At 46.9% G+C, this 19,812-nt stretch overlaps 1 protein-coding gene across 2 annotated transcripts in view; it reads right to left on the bottom strand.

Moving 5' to 3' along the window:
• MYL3 (myosin light chain 3) overlaps nt 1–19,812 on the bottom strand; it is a 53,258-nt gene that overhangs the window by 9,706 nt on the left and 23,740 nt on the right. For both annotated transcript variants that reach the window (XM_006129783.4, XM_075922975.2), the window contains exons 3-4: nt 11,824–11,973; nt 7,635–7,808 (exon numbers count right to left, since the gene is read on the bottom strand). In XM_006129783.4, coding sequence (XP_006129845.1) covers nt 7,635–7,808; nt 11,824–11,973 — 324 coding nt within the window. The remainder of the gene's footprint in view (nt 1–7,634; nt 7,809–11,823; nt 11,974–19,812) is intronic.

Here is a 19,812-nt window from a genome sequence, read left to right on the forward strand (position 1 = left end):
TTTTGGTACCGGTAATGTTACATACAGTAACATTTTATATACTGGTAATGTTAATTCCCCCCTCCTTTTTTTTGTTGGCTTTTACACTTTTGCACTTTGCAATATTTTTGTTTTGTTTTGTTTTGTTTTGTTTTGTTTTGACTGTTTAAAATTAAAAAAAAAAATGAAAACAGAATATTTGTCGTTAGTGAAATAAAACAATTTCCTACTAGTGTACTCATTTAATTTTAACAAAATCACAATTCCAAACAATTTGGGTTCAACTATACACTGTAATGAAAAACATTAGTGTCTTCCAGTGTGCCCAATTTCTCATAAATTAAAAGAATTTATATGTACTGAATGTTTCTGGTTTTTATACTTGCGTAGCCTTTTAATAATTCAGTAAAATCTAAATTTTTTGCAATGGTACTTTCAATTGATATTAATGCAAGTCCTGACAAATGATTTTGAGACATGGTAGACCTCAAATAATTTTTTAATAATTTCAGTTTTGAGAAACTGCGCTCACCAGAAACCACTGATACTGGTAATGTAAAAAGAATGCAGTGTTTGGAGTGAAAAAAATCATTTCTTGCTATAAATTCTAATGCTTTTAGAGGAGAAGTTTTAGGACTTCTTAGCTCGGATAAAGCTATTAGTTCATCATACAGTTCTACTCCATCAATGTCAGCAGCGTTATCAGTACTGAGTGCTAAATGTAGGTCCTGGTAGTGCTTCATGAAACGGCATCTTTAGATGATTTGGCGGCATCTCTGACAACCAGATTGAGCAAATGCGCATGGCAAGGATGGAAAAAAGCCTGCTGATTGAAATTCAATATTCTTTGCTGTACACCTGCATGTCGTCCTCGCATGTTTGAGCCGTTATCGTACCCTTGGCCGCGCATATTTTCTAAAGGTATTCCATAGTGTTCCAATTTCTGTTGAATTACATCTGTGAGCAATGGTCTCAAGTTGAGGTGGGAGAGGTCCAGGTTGGATATTAGGAAAAAGTATTTCCCTAGGAGGGTGGTGAAGCACTGGAATGGGTTCCCTAGGGAAGTAGTGGAGTCTCCATCCCTAGAGGTGTTTAAGTCTCGGCTTGACAAGGCCCTGGCTGGGTGGATTTAGTTGGGATTGGTCCTGCCTAGAGCAGGGGGCTGGACTTGATGACCTTCTGAGGTCTCTTCCAGTTCTATGGTTCTATGATTCTATGATCTGTGATTCTATGTGAGGACTTGCCCAGTAGTTTCGTTCACTGGTATAAATTCTAGAAAGTGTTCACAAATGTTCACTTCTGCTGTTCCTCAGCCCCAGGCCTGGATGCTCCACCAGCACCTGCAGCTTCTCTAGGGCCTGCAGGGCTTTGTCCACCGTGGTCCGCGTGACCATGCCCAGGGCGCAGGGGCCCCGGCGGGTGCCCGGTCCCCCTGCAGCTGCCATGGCCCTGGCTGGAGGGGAGACTGCGCTTCCTGCACCAGGGCCATCCCCCCCTGAACCCACCCCAGCCCCCCCATGGGCAGGGCTGATACGAAGTAGGTGGCGGAGCCGGGTAGCAGCAGGAGGCAGAGGGCAGCCAGCAGGCTCCAGGTGCGCATGGTGCCAGCGCTGCGCAGCAGGTAGTGGCGTCTCCCACGGCCCTTTAAAATCGGGGAGGCGGGGCCGGGCATTGCCAGAAGCGGCTGCTTACTTGGAAATGCCACCCCTGGAAATGTGCCGCCCCAAGCACATGCTTGATTTGCTGGTACCTAGAGCCGGCCCTGCTGATGGGTGCCACATAAGAACAGAGAGAAAACGAAACATCCTAAGGCCAGGTCCACACCAAAGAGGAAGGCTGAATTAAGATATGCTAATTACATAGCTGGAGTCATCAGACCTTAATTTGAGTTTTCTTGCCACCCCCAAAGGGGAAGACTGACAGGAGCAAGCACTCCTGTCAGTTTCCATTATTCCTTGCTGGAGCAGGAGTGCTGGCGCCAATGGGGGTGCCCTCTGAGTTCAATTTAGTGGGTCTTTCCTAGACCTGTTAAATCAAACTCCGAATGATTGATTGTGTCAATCTTCTCCCTAGCAAAGACATGACGTAAGTTGAATTTGCAAGGTCAAGTGTTAAAAATCTACCATTGGGCTTTCAAACAGAGAAAATGTGATCTAAAAGCCAGTGACTCCATATTATTTTCACATGATCACTTCACTGCATATAACCATACATTAGGAGCAGACTCTTAAAGCCTCTTAAAGGTCTACTTTTTGAAACATGCTTAGGTTCTTCACTTCCACTGAAATTAATTAAATCAATTCAAATCAATGGGACTTTGACACTGATGGGGCCTTTTATGTCAGTTAGGACTCAAGCAAAATTCATAGTAAAGTCACTTCAGTTGAGCTTTCAATTTTAGATTCAGGAAAGATCCAGGATGTAACCCAGGACCTCTGCTCTTTCAAGGTCTTGCTCCAGATACCACTGAAATTGTCACAATGTTTTATTGATTGAAATGGTCTTCTGGGGGCTAAGCATGGAGCTGTCTGGAGAGTTAATAGAGACTCATTTATGGACGAAATTGATTAAAAAATGAGTTATGATGTAATACAATGCTACCAACTCTGGCAATTTTTACTCCTGGACTCTTGTGATTAAGAATCTTAGCTCTCCTTCCCTCCTCCCCCCTAAAAACATGTTTCTATTGATGGAGAAAAACTTGAGAATATGACCCAAGTTAATCTAATTGCTCTGAGGCCAGAAGACAAATAAAAAGAACCTTGCGTATTTTAACAAATCTCATGTTTTTAAAATTGATCTCATGATTTCTGAATGCCTCAGGATATCCACACTGTGATTCATATTTTTATGGTAGTGCCTAGTGACTGGCTAAGAATGTGGCCCCATTGTGCAAGGTGCTGTACATAGAATAAGAGACAGTTTTGACTCCAAGCATATTCCAGTGTAAATTTGGAAAATGGATTCAGGGTGAAGGACAAGGAGTATAACACACAAGCAGGTGATAATACGTGATGGTCGGCAAATGGCATGTTAGTGACATGGTTTTTCTCTGGAATTCAGCTCTATGAGGAGGGGTGTAGAGAAGGGAAAGATGAGGGGAAGGAGAGGAGTTAAAGAAGGCGGGAAGGACGGAAGAGAGAGAGAACAAAGGGGGGGAATGCTGGAACAAGGCTGAAATGAAGATATTGAGAGGGTGGGGTTGGAGTCAACAGCCAATCAGCACAGGGAAGAGACTGTCCAGAGTTAAACCTATAGGGAGCACGAGGATGATATCATTAGTGTCTGACCAATCTCTGCTACCATTTCCTCAGGCGCTGCTGCTCTGTCTGACATTGTCTGCACAGCAGGGGGCTGGTGCATGGGTCATGTTTCCCCGATGAGCGGATGGGAGTTCTCCCCAGCTCGTTCGGTGGGTGGTCCCGGCTGGGCCCCATCTCCACCTGCCTTCCCCCTACGGTCTCTCCGAACAGTCTCTCCTGCCCCTTGGATTGGATTGAGCTTTCCTGCTCATGTGTCCACCATCTGAGCTGAGCATTTATCCCCTTCCCTAGTGCCCGATCACACGGCTCTGCCCGTACCATGTCCCACTCCCTGGCCCCTCCTCCCATTCCCGCCTTGTCTGCTTGTCTCTCCCTCTGCTTTCCTGCACCTTCCCATTCGAAACTGAAGACTGGCACCGTCTCAGCTTTGAAATCGGAATCCTTCCTGATGGCCGAGTCTCAACTGCGCTGGATTAATCTGGATTTCAACACCGGTGTAAATAAGAGCAGAGTCAGACCTATGAATTAGGGTACGTCTAGACTACCGGGTTTTGTCGACAGAAGTTTTGTTGACAGTATCTGTCGACAAAACTTCTGTCGACAAAGAACGTCTAGACACATTGAGTTCTGTCCACAAAGCAAGCTGCTTTGTCGACAGAACCCTGGTCTAGACGCAACCCTACAGGCAATAATACCTTCTGTCAACAGAACTCTGTCGACAGAAGGCGTTATGCCTCGTAAAATGAGGTATACCAGCGTTGACAAAACTGCTGAGTTCTGTCGACGTTATGTCGACAGAACTCAGCGGTAGTGTAGACGCTGGTATAGTTTTGTTGACAAAAGTCCACTTTTGTCGACAAAACTCAGTAGTCTAGACACACCCTAAGTCACATGCAAAGGACTTCCTCTCTCTCGACTCCTGTTTCTTCTCGCAGCCTGAGTCGGTCTAATCTCTTTAGAATTACCACTCAAGGGAATTTACTACTCAAGAGAGAGATCTTGGAGTCACGGTGGATGGTTCTCTGAAAACATCCACTTCGTGTGCAGTGGCAGTCAAAAAAGCAGAGAATATTAGGAATCATTAAAAAAGGGGTAGAGAACAAGACAGAGAATATCTTATTGCCTCTGTATAAATCCATAGTACACCCACATCTTGAATACTGAATATAGATATGGTCGCCTCATCTCAAAGAAGATATCTTGGCATTGGAAAAGGTTCAGAAAAGGGCAACAAAAATGATGAGGGGTTTGGAATGGGTCCCATATGAAGACAGATTAAAAAGACTGGACATGCTAGAGGTCTATAAAATCATGACTGGTGTGGAGAAAGTGAATAAGGAAAAGTTGTTTACTTGTTTTCATAACATAAGAACTAGGGGCCACCGAGGCATGTCTAAACTATATTCCTCTGTCGAAAGAGGAACATAAATGAAGCAAATCAAAAGTGTAAATGAAGCGCGGATTTAAATATCCTACACTTCGTTTGCATATTTGCGTCCTAGCGCTTTTTCGAAAAAGGGTTTTTTGAAATTGAAATCGCAGTCTAGACGGGGTTCTTTCGAAAAAAAACCACCTTTTTCGAAAGGACCTATACTCCTCATTTTTTCAGGAGTACAAGTTCTTTCCAAAAAGGGCTTTTTTTTCGAAAGAACCCCATCTAGTCTGCACTTTCACTTTCGAAAAACTCTTTTTCGAAAAAGCACTCGGACGCGACTTTGCAAAGGAAACGCGGGATATTTAAATCCACACTTCATTTGCACTTTCGATTTGCCTCATTTACATTCCTCTTTCGAAAGAGGAGTGTAGTCTAGACATAGCCCAAATGAAATTATTAGGTAGCAGGTTTAAAACCAATAAGAGGTAGTATTGACAACACACAGTCAACCTGTGGAACTCCTTGCCAGAGGATGCCTGAACCTTTAACAGGGTTCACAAAAGGAGGTTAGGTCCATCCATGGCTATTAGCCAGAATGGGCAGGGGTGGTGCCCCAATCCTGTTTGTCAGAGGCTAAGAATGGGCACCAGGAGAGGGATTGTTTGATGATTTCCTGTTCTGTTCACTTCTTCTGGGGTTGGCAGACAGGATACTGGGCTACATGGACCTTTGATCTGACTCAGTCTGGCCATTCTTATGTAGAATGCAAACTCTTTGGGGCAGAGACTGTCTCTTATGTGAAATGATCTTTATTGGGACCTTTAAAACAATAGTAGCAAAGTGTATAATTATTACCTGTAGGCCCACACTGAACTGTCTAACACTTTTAGACAGCTGCAATGCAAGTGCAAAGTCAGATGCTGACAGAGCAGCTACCTGGCTGTCCATCAAACATTAAGGATGCGCAGAATGGGCCAAATCTTCAGTTGGTCTAAACTGGTGGCGCTCCATCAATATCAAGGAAGTGATACCAGTTTTCACTGGCTGGCAATCTGGCCCTGTTCAAAAGTCCTTTGAAGTTAAATGCGAGACTTTCCGGTGGCTTTCACAGGGTGTGGTTAAGGGTTTTATTCAGCACTCTATGTGACTGCCAGGAAAGTATGTTGCTATTTTGGTGTCCATGGATGTGAAGCCACATTCAACAGGTTTTCTATTAACTGCTTAATGGTGAATTGAAAAACTTTCTCTCTCCTGAAATATGGAGCTAAATACATGCAAAAATCCACTTCAGACCTGCTAATCAGTAACAAGATACGTGTGCAGATTTAAAACTGCTGGTGTCGATATATTTTTTTCTGCTGTCAAGTGAAATTGTCGGGTCGCGTTAGCCAAAATTGTAGTCGGCATTGGGAATAAAATTTACTGTGCTGGCTTCACGGCTGTTAATCCAATTTTATAGCATGGATTTTGGGGTGTTTGGGGCCAGCTGGTGGAAATCTAAATCGTCCCACGGCAGCCAGATTTACCCCAGTTGGGGCTAGATGCCATCATTTAAAAGTCTTTATCCAACTAAAAAAGTAATGACTTGTTTGCTAACACAACAATTTTCCCTTGGATTGAAATATTCCCCACCGGGACTGGAAAGCCAGACAGGTCAGGGTTGTGCTGGGGCAGAAGAAGCAGAAAGAGGAAATGTCTATCAAAAGAAGTGAAATTGACAAAACTAAGCAAACCAGCTTGTCCAAGATAGTTTGAACAGATGCAGCTCCCCTGACCTCACTGACATTGGGCCCGCTTAACCCATCACTGAATTTGGTCTAAGGTCACCAGATAACAAGTGCGAAAAATTGGGGCAGGGTGTGTGTGTGTGTGTGTTTGGGGGGAAGGGGAGTAATAGGTGCCTATAAGACAAAACTCCAAATATCAGGACTGTCCTTGTGGCTGGGTTCCTGGTGGCTGTGTAGCCTAGTGGCTAGGTCACTGAGTAAGCAGGTGATAAGGAGGAGCTCCTACAACCAGATCTGATTGGCAGCTTCTTGGCCATTATATATGTCACCCACACACCTATAGGGTGTGGGTCACTGTCCCATTCAGTGGCACTTAGACCACTCACAGAGAGAGATAAAAACAAGGGAGTTCTACAGCCAAGGCTGAAAGGCAGCTGGCTTTATAGCTCAAGCTGTAGAGGCTATTACACAAAAATCCCAGGTTCAAATCTGCCAGCCGGTGGTTACCTATAACTCAGTACAGATAAAGACTTAGCTATGCTTTGAGACCAAATTTGCAAAAGAGGTCAGTTTGCATGTTAGGTGCTGAACACGGTGGGCTTTTTGCAAGGGAAATGTTGATACAAATTCAAACGTCAATGTGGTTCAGCCAAAGACTGACACATTCTGACACAGAACGGCCACTGCAGTGCCTCATGGGAGTTGTAGTTCTGTTGCTTCATGCTCCCATTCTCCACTGGAGGCTGGACTCCGTAGTCAAACTACATTTCCTGTAATGTGCATTTGAAGAATGGAGGATCCTGGTGGGTCATGGAAGCTACACTGCAGATTCGTTTCGGATTGGATACATGGGATAGGGCTAGCCATTGACGGGGTGGAGCTATAAACATCAAGCCTTCATCACGAGACTGTGTAACTAAAGAAAACCAAAGAAAATCACCACCGACATAGATGAGTTTTTCACAGTTTACAAAAAAAGTGTGTGGCCAAGCTGGACAATTCCTTGGCCATATAAATGATCAGTTATTGGGGGAATACAGTAGAACTCAAATAAGAGAACTCAGAGAAATAAAAGCCACTAACCTTTGAGCTGAAAGATAGCCATCCTTCGCTGGAATCATTTTGGGACTTCTTAGTACATGTCTCACTAGATTGTGACATAATTGTCACACATGCTGAAGTGCACCATCCAGCAGAAGGCAACGGCACACAGTCCCACCAGCCAATCTGTTTCCAGCTACATGGAAAATGCCTCCAAACTGAAAGCATAGGAAGAGAGCTTCTACCTACCCAGCGTAGCCAAAACGTGGCGGAGTTCAGCGCCCATGACTGTTCCGTTCCCCTCCTTGTCGAATACCCGCAGGCCCTCCACAAAGTCCTCATAGGTGCCAGTGTCTTTGGTCTTGGAGATATGCTGGAGCATGGGCAGGAAGGTCTCGAAGTCAATCATTTTGCTGTTCATTTCTGGAAGTTTCAAAAGAAAAATGCAAGGGATTCTGGGAAGACAGAGGGACTCAGGGCCCTTCGGAAGGTGCACGCCAACTTGCAGGATGTTTGTGTGAGAGAGCTGGGCAAATTGTCAGATAAATGTAAGGCAGGGGCACGGGCCCATGGTCGCGAGAGAGAGAGAGACAAAAAGAGATGCAGGAGGATGTTGGATAGATGGATGTTTGCAGAGTTGTTATAGGCGTGTTGGTCCTGGGATGTTAGAGAGACAAGGGAAGTGAGATAATATCTTTTACCTCAACAGGAGTTGGTCCAATAAAAGATATTTTCTTGCCAACCTTGTGTCTCAGATAGATGAAAAGAAAAGAAAAGAAAAGAAAAGAAAAGAAAAGAAAAGAAAAGAAAAGAAAAGAAAAGAAAAGAAAAGAAAAGAAAAGAATGCGAGAGAGTGGATGGATGGATGCATGCACATGAATGAGGATAAATAAACAGATGAGTATGAATGGGTATGGATGCACAGATGGGTTTGTGTGGGAATAGACAGAGAGAGGGATGTGAATAGGGGTGGTTTGGGGAGTATATGGGAATGGTTGGATGGATAATGGAACTGATAGAAAGATGAAGACTTAGGATGGATGGATGGATGGGTGGAAGGATAAGTCTGTATGGGGATGGATGTGTAGATGGATAAGTCTGTATAGGGATGGAGGGATGGATAAGTCTGTATGGAGATGGATGGATGGATGGATGGATGGATGGATGGGTAAGTGGGGATGGATGGATGGATGGATGGATGGATGGATAAGTCTGTTTGGAAGTGGATGGGGATAGATGGATGGATTGATGGATGGATGGCTAAGTCTGTATGGAAATGGATGGATGGATTGATGGATGGATGGATGGCTAAGTCTGTATGGAAATGGATGGATGGATGGATGGATGGATGGATGGATGGATGGGTAAGTGGGGATGGATGGATGGATGGATGGATGGATGGATGGATGGATAAGTCTGTATGGAAGTGGATGGGGATAGGTGGATGGATTGATGGATGGATGGCTAAGTCTGTATGGAAATGGATGGATGGATTGATGGATGGATGGATGGCTAAGTCTGTATGGAAATGGATGGATGGATGGATGGATGGATGGATGGATGGATGGGTAAGTAGGGATGGATGGATAAGTCTGTATGGTAATGGATGGATGGATGGATGGATGGATGGATGGATGGATGGGTGGGTACGTAGGGATGGATGGATGGATAAGTCTGTATGGAAATGGATGGATGGATGGATGGATGGATGGATGGATGGGTAAGTAGGGATGGATGGATGGATAAGTCTGTATGGAAATGGATGGATGGATGGATGGATGGATGGATGGATGGGTAAGTAGGGATGGATGGATGGATGGATAAATCTGTATGGTAATGGATGGATGGGTAGAAGCTGGGGTTGGATGGGTGCATAGATGACCATGTATAGAGATGGACACATTAGCATGCTTTGGGATGGGTTCATGGGTATGTACGGGGATGGACAGATAGCAACTGCAAGTATTTGAACTATGTGTCTGTCAAGGAGGGAAAAACAGCTGAGGGTTAATCAATGCCTGTTAATTATGACTAAGAAGGTGAATATGAGCAAATGCAATGACCAGCTGGAGAGTAGTCCTGGTAGTACAATCAGTTTTGCTGTGCTGTAGTCTTCCCAGGGCAGCAGGGCACTAGTGGCAGCCCTGTGGCATCGGGTTTCCTCATGTGGGGCTCCCTCAGTGTCTCCTGCAGAGGACTCCTGAAGACACCGCGAGAGAGGGAGAGCACGCCTCCATGAGCATGTGGCCAGAGCCAGCTGGTTGGAGCACACCCAAGATGGGACAGCCCCAGTGTCAAGTTCTCCTGCTCCAATGGGTCCTTAGCCCTTCACCCTCGGCTTCTTGCTAAAAAGGCAGATGGCATCTATCACCCAGGCAGGTCCTCGACTTCAGAATCGCAAGCAGAGCACGGCACCTCCCTGCAGCCAGAACTTCAGAGCCTATCTCTGGGGTAGGGGACTCACCCTTCTGACCAGTATCTGCCAAAGGGTAACTTAATTTACTGCCTGCCCAGGGCGGTGGTTTTGGTGAACCACAGTGTAAGGCACCCACATATCCCCACCTTATGCAGGCTTGGGGAAGCCCAGGGATTTTTTTTTCTGACACCTAGAAATTAGTGGTTGTGAACCTATTTCCTTTGGAGCACTCAGCCCTAAGGGACTTGCCCCGGAAGTGCCTAGTAGAGCTAGGAATGGGCGTCCCAGCCTGCCCCTCCCCAACTCCTCTGATTTTGTTCATGTGTCTACACTACCCCGCTAGTTCGAACTAGGAGGGTAATGTAGGCATATCGCACTTGCAAATGAAGCCTGGGATTTGAATTTCCCGGGCTTCATTTGCATAAGCGGGGAGCCGCCATTTTTAAAACCCCGCTGGTTCGAACCCCGTGCAGCGCGGCTACACGGGGCTCAAACTAGGTAATTCGGACTAGGCTTCCGTTCCACGAGGTGTACCGGTAGTTCGGAATAGGAAGCCTAGTCCGAACTACCTAGTTCGAGCCCCGTGTAGCCGCGCTGCACGGGGTTCGAACCAGCGGGGTTTTAAAAATGGCGGCTCCCCGCTTATGCAAATGAAGCCCGGGAAATTCAAATCCCGGGCTTCATTTGCAAGTGCGATATGCCTACATTACCCTCCTAGTTCGAACTAGCGGGGTAGTGTAGACATACCCTTAGTTATCATGTGTCTTTGATAATTCAAAATGACCTGGACAAGCTGAAGAAATGCTCTATGGTAAACAGGATGAAGTTTAATAAGACAAATGCAAAGTGCTCCACTTAGGAACCATACATTTCAAACATACAGAATGGGAAGCGACTGTCTGGGAAGGAGCACGGAAGAAAGAGATCTAGGGGTCAGAGTGGACCACAAGTTAAACATGAGTCAACAGTGTGACACCATTGCAAAAAAAGCCAACATGATTCTGGGATGCACTAACAGGAGTGTTGTGAGCAAGATACGAGAAGTCGTTCTTCCGCACTGCTCTGCGCTGATTAGGCCTCAGTTGGAGTGTTGTGTTCTGTTCTGGGCATCACATTTCAAGAAAGATGTGGAGAAATTGGAGAAGGTCCAGAGAAGAGCAATGAGGATGATGAAAGGTCTAGAGAACATGAGCTATGAGGGAAGGCTGAAAGAATTGGGCTTCTTTAGTTTAGAAAAGAGAAGACTCAGAGGAGACATGAGAGCAGCTTTCAAGAATCTAAAAAGAGTGTTATAAGGAAGAGGGAGAAAAATTGTTCTCCTTGGCCTCTGAAGACAGGACAAGAAGCAATGGGCTTAAATTGCAGCAAAGGAGGTTTAGGTTGGACATTAGGAAAAACTTCCCAACTGTCAGGATAGTCAAACACTGGAATAAATTGCCCAGGGAGGTTGTGGAATCTCCATCTCTGGAGATATTGAAGAGCAGGTTGGACAGACATCTGTCAGGAATGGTCTAGATGGTGCTTCGTCCTGCCGTGAGGGCAAAGAACTGGACTCCATGACCTCTCAAGGTCCCTTTTAGTTGTATTCTATTATTCTATGACCTCACGGTCCTCTCTACTCATTGCCCCTGATTGACTTGGAGTCAGAGATGAGGCTGTTCCAGCTTAACCTCGGTCAATCTTCCCACCAAAGGAGAGAGAGAGAATCATAGAATCATAGAACTGGAACAGACCTCAGGAGTCATCAAGTCCAGCCCCCTGCCCAAAGCAGGACCAATCCCAACTCAATCATCCCAGCCAGGGCTTGGTCAATCCAAGACTTCAAAACCTCTAGGGATGGAGATTCCACCTCCTCCCTAGGGAACCCATCCCAGTGCTTCACCACCCTCGTAGGGAAATAGTTTTTCCTAATATCCAACCTAGACCTCCCTCACTGCAACTTGAATGGACAGAATCCATTTGGGCTGACAATTTACTCCTGGAGACCTCTCGTTCAAAACAAACAGAAAGAGGATGACGTACCTTCTGGTTTGGGCCTGCCAAGGACTTTGAGGACTTCGGATTGGGTTGGATTCTGCCCCAAAGCCCTCAGAACGTCTCCACATTGCGCATACGTGATTTTCATCTCTGATTTAGGGGTTCTGTCGAAGAGCGAGAAGGCTTCCTTAAATTCTGGGAGGCACAAAGAAAAACAAAGTCATTTAGAGAGATAAAGTCATTGTCACTCTGAACTTTCCCCCCAAACTCTCACTCGCTCTGACCCTGAACCATGTATTTTTCAGTTTGGAAAAGCTGATGAACAGTGCTGTTGTCTGATATGTTTGCATTCCTTCCTCCACCACACTTCCTGCTTCCAGCCGGGAATGGAATTAAACAGGTCACACGGTTCTTCTTGTGGTATTTCCAGCTCAGGGGAAGTACAGGAAAGCTCTCGAGAAAGCCAGACCTTGAGAGCTATCCAGAGCAGTGAGAGTCCTGGTGGACTTCAATATCAGCTCTGCGTGTTAGTTAGTTGGGTAACAACCCTCTGTTGGAGTTATCAGTAGGGTTATACAATGAAGGAGCTTCTGCACAAGTCCTATTCCACCTGAGTTAAAGGAGCATCTCTACTAACTGGTAGCATGTGTAGGCTGTTATCTTCTAGTACTGTGGTTCTCAACTGGTGGTCCATGGTGACTTTTTTGGTGGTCCACAGGAACATTGTCCAAAGTCACACGGCGTGGGCAGGCACCAAAAATCTGCTGGTAAGAAATAAATTTCAAACCAAAATGTTCGTTGTCTGCTCTTTTTGATCATGTCTCAAAAAGGAGGTGGTCTGTGAAAATTTGTTGATTGGCCTGGTGGTCCGTGGACTGAAAAGAGTTGAGAACCACTGTTCTAGTAGATGGTCATGTGACACACCTGGCCAATGCAGAGATCAGCTCCCAAGATTTTGGGGGTCTGTATCCATGATGAGCCCTACATTTGACACTTGACAATTAAATGACAGCCCTTCCAAGAAGTAGTGTCAGTAAAGACAGGCCCAATTCAATGGCTTAACTGAGTTCTTGCTCAAATAGAGCTTGTTTAACATACTGACTGGACAAGGCTTGAAAGAAGGCAACCTAGGGGAAATATATAGTGAAAATAATTGACTACCAAAGGCGAAGGATGAAAAAGTAGTTAGCGTCCGACTTGGAAGCTTTCCTCTTGACAATGTGATGAAGCCAAGGTAGGACTGGTGTTGCTATTTGAACACTCAGGATCGGAAAGTCTTGTAAAAGTGACCGAGCTAGATTGTGTACAGTGCAAAGGAGTACATGAGTAGCACAGTGGAGTTAGATTTTGGCTGTAGCTGGCAAGCTGAGAATTCCCCATGGTGGGAGGGAATTGCCATCTGCTAGGAGACAGCTCCTATATTAATAGGTCACCATTGTGGCATAGAGCATATACCAGGGACAGGCAGGAATTCCATATCATATGCTCTCTTTGGGATCATAAACAGCTGTCATAACCCAAAGCAGCCCCGAGGTTGCTCTAGCTGTTGTTGGGACAGCTTGAAAAATCAGCAAATAACTTCCAGGGTTAAAACTTCCAAAAATGGGTTTTGAGACTGCTAGGCTCTATCTGCTGGTGGACTAGAAATGCTCTGCTTTGTGTCAGGGTAACGACTTCGCAACACGAGAATTGTCACTCTTCCTGTCTCGCAATTCCTGCATGGACCTTTGCTTTGCGGTTAATGGGTGGACCACATATAACCCACACACCTAGGGTACGTCTAGACTTGCTTTCACCTTCGAAAAATATGCAAATTTGGTGCTTATTTGCATATCTTCTTCTGATCGCTTTTTCGAAAGCGGTTTTCTTTCAAAAGTGAAAGCAGTCTAGATGAAGTTCTTTCGGAAAAAAACCACTTTTTTTGAAAGAACCTGTAAACCTCCATTTTTGAGGAAGAAGATTCTTTCAAAAAAAGGGTTTTTTCCCTAAAAGAACTGCGTCTAAACCACTTTCACGTTCGAAAAAACTGCTTTCAAAAATGCAATCAGAAAAAGATATGCAAATTAGTGCCAAATTTGCTTATCTTCTTTCGAAAGTGAAAGCAAGTCTAGACATACCCCTAGGCTATGTCTACACTCGCAGCATCTTGTGCAACTAATAAGCAAATGATTTTAAGCATGGAATATCACCGAGCCTCATTTGCATACCTAAGGAACCACCATTTTTTTCACATCTACACTGCCCCTTCTTGCGCAAGAAAAACCCTCTTGCGCAATGCTGTTCTTCCTCTCAAGTAATAGGTGTAATGGCATTGCGCAAGAGGGTTTTTCTTGCGCAAGAAGGGGTAGTGTAGACGCTCCTTCTTGCTTAAAAGCCTCTTCTGAAAAAAATGGTGGCTCATTAGGAATGCAAATGAGGCTCGGCGATATTCCACGCTTAGCCTCATTTGCATATTACTTGAGCAAGAAGCCGCGAGTCTAGACATAGCCCTAGTGTGGTTCACAGTCCCATGCAGTGGCACCTAGACCACGGCAACAGATAAGAACAAGAGACCTTTCCAGCATGAGCTGAGAGGCAGCTGGTTTTTAGCTCAAAGGGTAGAAGCTCCTATACTAAGCTCCAGAGATCCTAGGTTCAAATCCACTTTGGTGGTGATTATACATGTAGAGCAGCTACACAGGCCTCACCTCAGAGCCTGTGGTCCATGCCACTTGGCCACACACAGCTGGTATTTCAAGAAAGAAAGGCCCAGGCCACCAGCAATGAGTGGAATGGATAGAATTGGCAATACATGTGTTTTGGATGGTGTATTTCTGGTCTCTTTGGGACCAGATTCCTTAATGGCTGAACGGAGGAGAAGACTACAACCTATTCAAGCTGAGAACGTAGTCATAATAATATATCCATGAAGCCTGCCAGTGGTTTCACGGCTGATGTCAGTACAGATGAGGGAAGGGCAGTGCCGGTTTCACTGCTTTGAGAGCAACTGCATGAGCCACTGAGCTCAGACAGAGGGGTGTTTTTGGTATGGACACAAGTGATCCCCCAAAGCAATTGATCCATGCTTCGGCTGGAGAGCACTTGCATTAGGATACAGAAACCAGACAAGCTGTAAGTAACTATGGCACATTATGTCCAAGATGTTGGAAAAGGCCTAGTTTCAAACGGATGCCCTTAAGTGTTCTCAGTGCTTACTTGGCCTTGTGAGAGGTTAAGCATCTGAAACAGACACGTCGGTTTCCCCGCAGCCCCGAATCCTAAGAGAACCCCAAGAAATGGAGCATATTTGAATACTGAGCAGCATGGAGTTTTTTCTAGCCATCAGCAACGGTACCATGAGAAAGGCCATATAGTTTAGCAAAATATTTCCAGGGCTGTGGTGTCCAGCCTGTCCATGGGGAAAATGTTCAGGAAAGAGAGACAGACAGAGAGACAGAGAGCAGCAAAACAAAGAGAGACGGAGAGAGAGAGACAGACAGACAGACAGACAGAGAGCAGCAAAACAAAGAGAGACGGAGAGAGACAGACAGAGATAGAGAGCAGCAAAACGAAGAGAAACAAGGAGAGAGAGAGACAGAGAACAGCAAAGCAAAGAGAGACAGGGGGAGACAGACAGAGACAGAGAGCAGCAAAACAAAGAGAGACAGGGAGAGAGACAGACAGAGAGATAGAGAGCAGCAAAATGAAGAGAAACAAGGAGAGAGAGAGAGAGAGCAGCAAAACAAAGAGAGACAGGGAGACAGACAGACAGAGAGATAGAGAGCAGCAAACAAAGGCTACATCTAGACTGCACCTCTCTGTCGACAGAGAGGTGTAGATTAGGCATGTCGAAATTGCTAATGAAGCTGGAATTTAAATATCCCGTGCCTCATTAGTATATACATGGCCACCACATTTTTTCGAAACTGAGTTTTTTTGAAAAAAAAAAAGCAGTTTAGGATCTGTTGAAAAAGGCTTTACTTTTGACAGATCCGCATCTAGACTGCCTTTTTAAAAAAAAAACCCCCTCCGTTTCAAAAAAAAGCAGCGGCCATGTTTATGCTAATGAGGCATGGGATATTTAAATCCCGGCTTCATTAGCAATTTCAACGTGCCTAATCTACATCTCTCTGTCAACAGAGAGGTGGAGTCTAGACACACCCAGAGAGAGACGGGGGAGACAGACAGAAACAGAGAGCAGCAAAACAAAAAGAGACAGGGAAAGAGACAAAGATAGAAAGCAGCAAAACGAAGAGAGACAGAGAGAGAGACTGTGCAAATCCAGGAAAGAAAAGAGGGGTGAAGAACCAATTAGTGGAAGAAATGAGCAGGGGGTAAAAACCAAGCAGAATGTTGCAAATGGAAAAGGAAGAGAGAGAAAAAACCTTGCGTGGCGGAGGGAGGGAGGCAAAGGGATGACAGGAAAAGAAGAAGAGGGCAGCTAATGAATGAAGGAATGAAACAGGATCCAGGGAGGGATAATGAAATTTAGTCTAAAGATGCATGGTGGTAGGTGGCAGAGAGGGAGCCCTGCTCATCTGTTTCAGCAAAGACAAGGAGTCCGTGGCACTTTCAAGACTAACTCACAGGACTCGCTCATTGTGTTTGCAGATACAGACTAACCTGGCTACCCTTCTGAAATGCATTACCCTAATCCATGTGTTAGTCATTAAAGTGACACTGGACTCCTTGTTATGTTTTCTAGTCTCGCCAGACTCCCATGAGGTGCAGACTGGGGAGAGACAGGCAGACGGGAGAGGAATAACAGCAGGCACGTAGCTTTTAAGGCTAGGGGGACCATCGTGATCATGGTTCTACCTCACACAAACCAGAGACCCTCACCCAGGGATTCCTGCACTGAGGTCTACAACCTATGGTGGAACCGGAACCTAACACTGGGTGAGCTTGGCTCATGTGCGTAGCGGCCCACCAGCGCGAGTTAGGGGCCCATCCGCTGTCCTGCAGTCCAGAGAGTGCTAGGAACAGGAGGGGAGATGGAATCCGGAGCAGGTTGTGCCCTCTCGATGGTGCGCCCAAGCACAAGGGGTGTGTGGTGGGTGTTGTGCCAATTTGTAGGCAACATTTCCTTCTCCTGTCATGTGACGCGTTTCTGGCGACTGTATTTGTCGGTGTACTAAGGTGGTGGGGATCAGAACTGGATCGAGACCATGGAGAGAAGGCTTCGAGGGTCTTTCCCATAGACTCCTCACTTTATGGTCAAGAGGGACCATACTGAACGTCTAGTCCAGTGGTCCCCTACCATTACAGGTTGCCGGGTGCCAGGGGGTGTGGCCGTTCGCCCGCCGGGCGCCAGGGGGCGGGGACACTTGAGTGCCCGGGGGGGCCCCCTCATAGCCGCATGCCCGGGGGCAGGGCCCCCCCATAACCACGCGCCCGGGGCCGGGACCCCCCCATAGCCACGCGCCCGGGGCCGGGGCCCCCTCCAAGCGCCGCGCGCCCAGAGCGCGGGCGGCCAATCCGCGGCGCTCCCGGGGCCGGCACTCACCATGCGCCATGTGCCCGGGGCCAGGCCAGCCCCGAGCACTTGGCGGGAGCACACAAATGCCCGCGTGGGCACTGTGTTGGGGACCACGGGTCTAGTCTGACCTCCTTCCCATTGCAGGGCACAGAGCCTCACCCACCCATCCCTCTAACAGCCCCTAACCGGTGGCTGAGTTACTGACAGCCTCGAATCATGGTTTAAAGACTTCACTTTACAGAGACTCCACCATTTACATTGGTTTAAACCTACCAGGGACCTGTGCACCATGCTGCAGATGAAGGCAACCCCTCTCTAGAGTCTCAGACAATCTAGCTTATTGGTCCTGAAGGACCCAAAGGCCCCTTTACATGCTTCAGCAGTGTAAAGAGGCCTTGACTTGGATGTAAATTAACTTTTCCTTAGTGTAAATGACAATCTGGCCCATTAACTTGATGCTAAATGAAGCGGTGCTGTTATTTCCCCAAGAAGCAGCTCACTTCACCAGAGAACCATCCTTTCCTGGACTCGCCTCTCCCCTACTATCCCCACCCACCTGTACTTGGCATCCAAACTGATTTATTTTGCAACCGGCATGTCTGTAACAAACCAGGGTGACATAACTACAAACACCGTACGCTGTCAGTGTGGATTGAAACCAGCCCTGTCGTATCCATCTCACAGCCCAATGGCAAACTCCCTTAGGTGTAAGCAGCAGGTCACACACAAGAAGGAGATATGATCCTGGAATATATTTACACGGTGTGTGTTCTCTCCAGTGGATGTGCTACAGTGAGGATAATAGCCTACTACTGCTGCCAGCTGCAAGAGTTACTCGTTCAGTTCCAGTGGTGCAGGTGTATGCTAAAGAAACTACAGTGCAACACTGCTGGTTGTTGGAAATGTGGTGGGTACAATCACATCTCTTTATCTCACTGTGACAATCCCAGACCACAGACTGATGCCCACTGAACTAGACCAGGGACCACGCAGGAGGTTGAAGACCGGTTGTTTGGGAATAAGAACTATATGCTGGGCTTAGCTAAGAGCCTAGACTTTGATGGATTGTCACCTTCCTTTTGTGGTCTAAATATTTAGATCTCCTGCTCACTTAACAACGCACCGCCTTGGAGACAGGAAGCAAAAATTGCCTTTTATCATCTTAGAATCATAGAACCATAGAGTTGGAAGAGACCTCAGGAGGTCATCAAGTCCAGCCCCCTGCTCTAGGCAGGACCAATCCCAACTAAATCATCCCAGCCAGGGCTTTGTCAAGCCAAGACTTAAAAACCTCTAGGGATGGAGATTCCACCCCCTCCCTAGGGAACCCATCCCAGTGCTTCCCCACCTGCCTAGGGAAATCGTTTTTCCAACCTAGACCTCCCCCACTGCAACTTGAGACCATTGCTCCTTGTTCTACCACCTGTCACTACTGAGAACAGCCTCTCTCCATCCTCTTTGGAACCTCCCTTCAGGAAGTTGAAGGCTGCTATGAAATCCCCCCTCACTCTTCTCTTCTTCAGACTAAACAAACCCAGATCCCTCAGTCTCTCCTCATAGGTCATGTGCTCCAGTCCCCTCATCATTTTTGTTGCCCTCCGCTGGACCCTCTCCAATGCATCCACATCCTTTCTATAGTGAGGGGCCCAGAACTGGACACAATACTCCAGGTGTGGCCTCACCAAAGCCGAATGAAGGTGTAGCCTGGAGTGAAATCACCCGTTGCCTCTGGGAAGCAGACGTGGAAAGAGACCTACTTGAGGTGAGAAACCCGTTGCTTTCACACCAGATGCAGCGCGGTCGCTCTGTTTCCTCCCTCCGTCGCTCGCAGGGAGGAGGTTCACGCGGCCCGGCTGGCTAACACCAAGCCAGTATGCTGGGCGCTTGCCCAAGGAACACGGCCCTGATGTCACGAGAGGGTGAGGAAGAAAGAGGCTGCTCTGGCCTGCCCGTTTACTATTCGAAAGTCCTCATCAGCAGGAGCCTCCAGCGCTGCCTGGCTTGTCCGGAAGCGCTCACTGAGCTGTGGTTTGGGGTTTTGCCTCAGACTTCGGGCGGATACTGCTGGGCATTGTTCGGGGGAGGGGAGGAGGGAAGAGCCGTTGCCTTGTGGAAGAGCAGCTTGGATTCCATTAGTTCCTTCCCTGAGAAGATGCTGCTGTGGTTCCCATGCTCTAGCCAGCTGACGGGGCCAAACAGGAATGAGACGGGCCCATCTTCTCCTCCCCGGCTCTGCATTTTGTGGAATCCTCGGGCTGGAGGAGACCTCAGGAGTCGTCGAGTCCAGCCCCCTGCCCAAAGCAGGACCAATCCCAATTCAATCATCCCAGCCAGCGATTGGTCAAGCCGGGACTTCGAAACCTCTAGGGATGGAGATTCCACCCCCTCCCTAGGGAACCCATTCCAGTGCTTCACCATTCTCTAGGGGAAATCGTTTTTCCTTATAGCATGGGGCAGCCTCCCCACTACAAGGTCAGGGCAGACGGGGGTTCTCAGTTCTACCCAGGAGCTGGTGGGTGCAACTGCTGGGGGCAGGGTCTATGATGGAGATGGGCTTGGATTCCTGATTCCAGGAA

The sequence above is a fragment of the Pelodiscus sinensis genome, chromosome 2, assembly GCF_052426305.1.
Source record: "Pelodiscus sinensis isolate ZL-2025 chromosome 2, ASM5242630v1, whole genome shotgun sequence".
Classification (NCBI taxonomy): Eukaryota; Metazoa; Chordata; order Testudines; family Trionychidae; genus Pelodiscus; species Pelodiscus sinensis.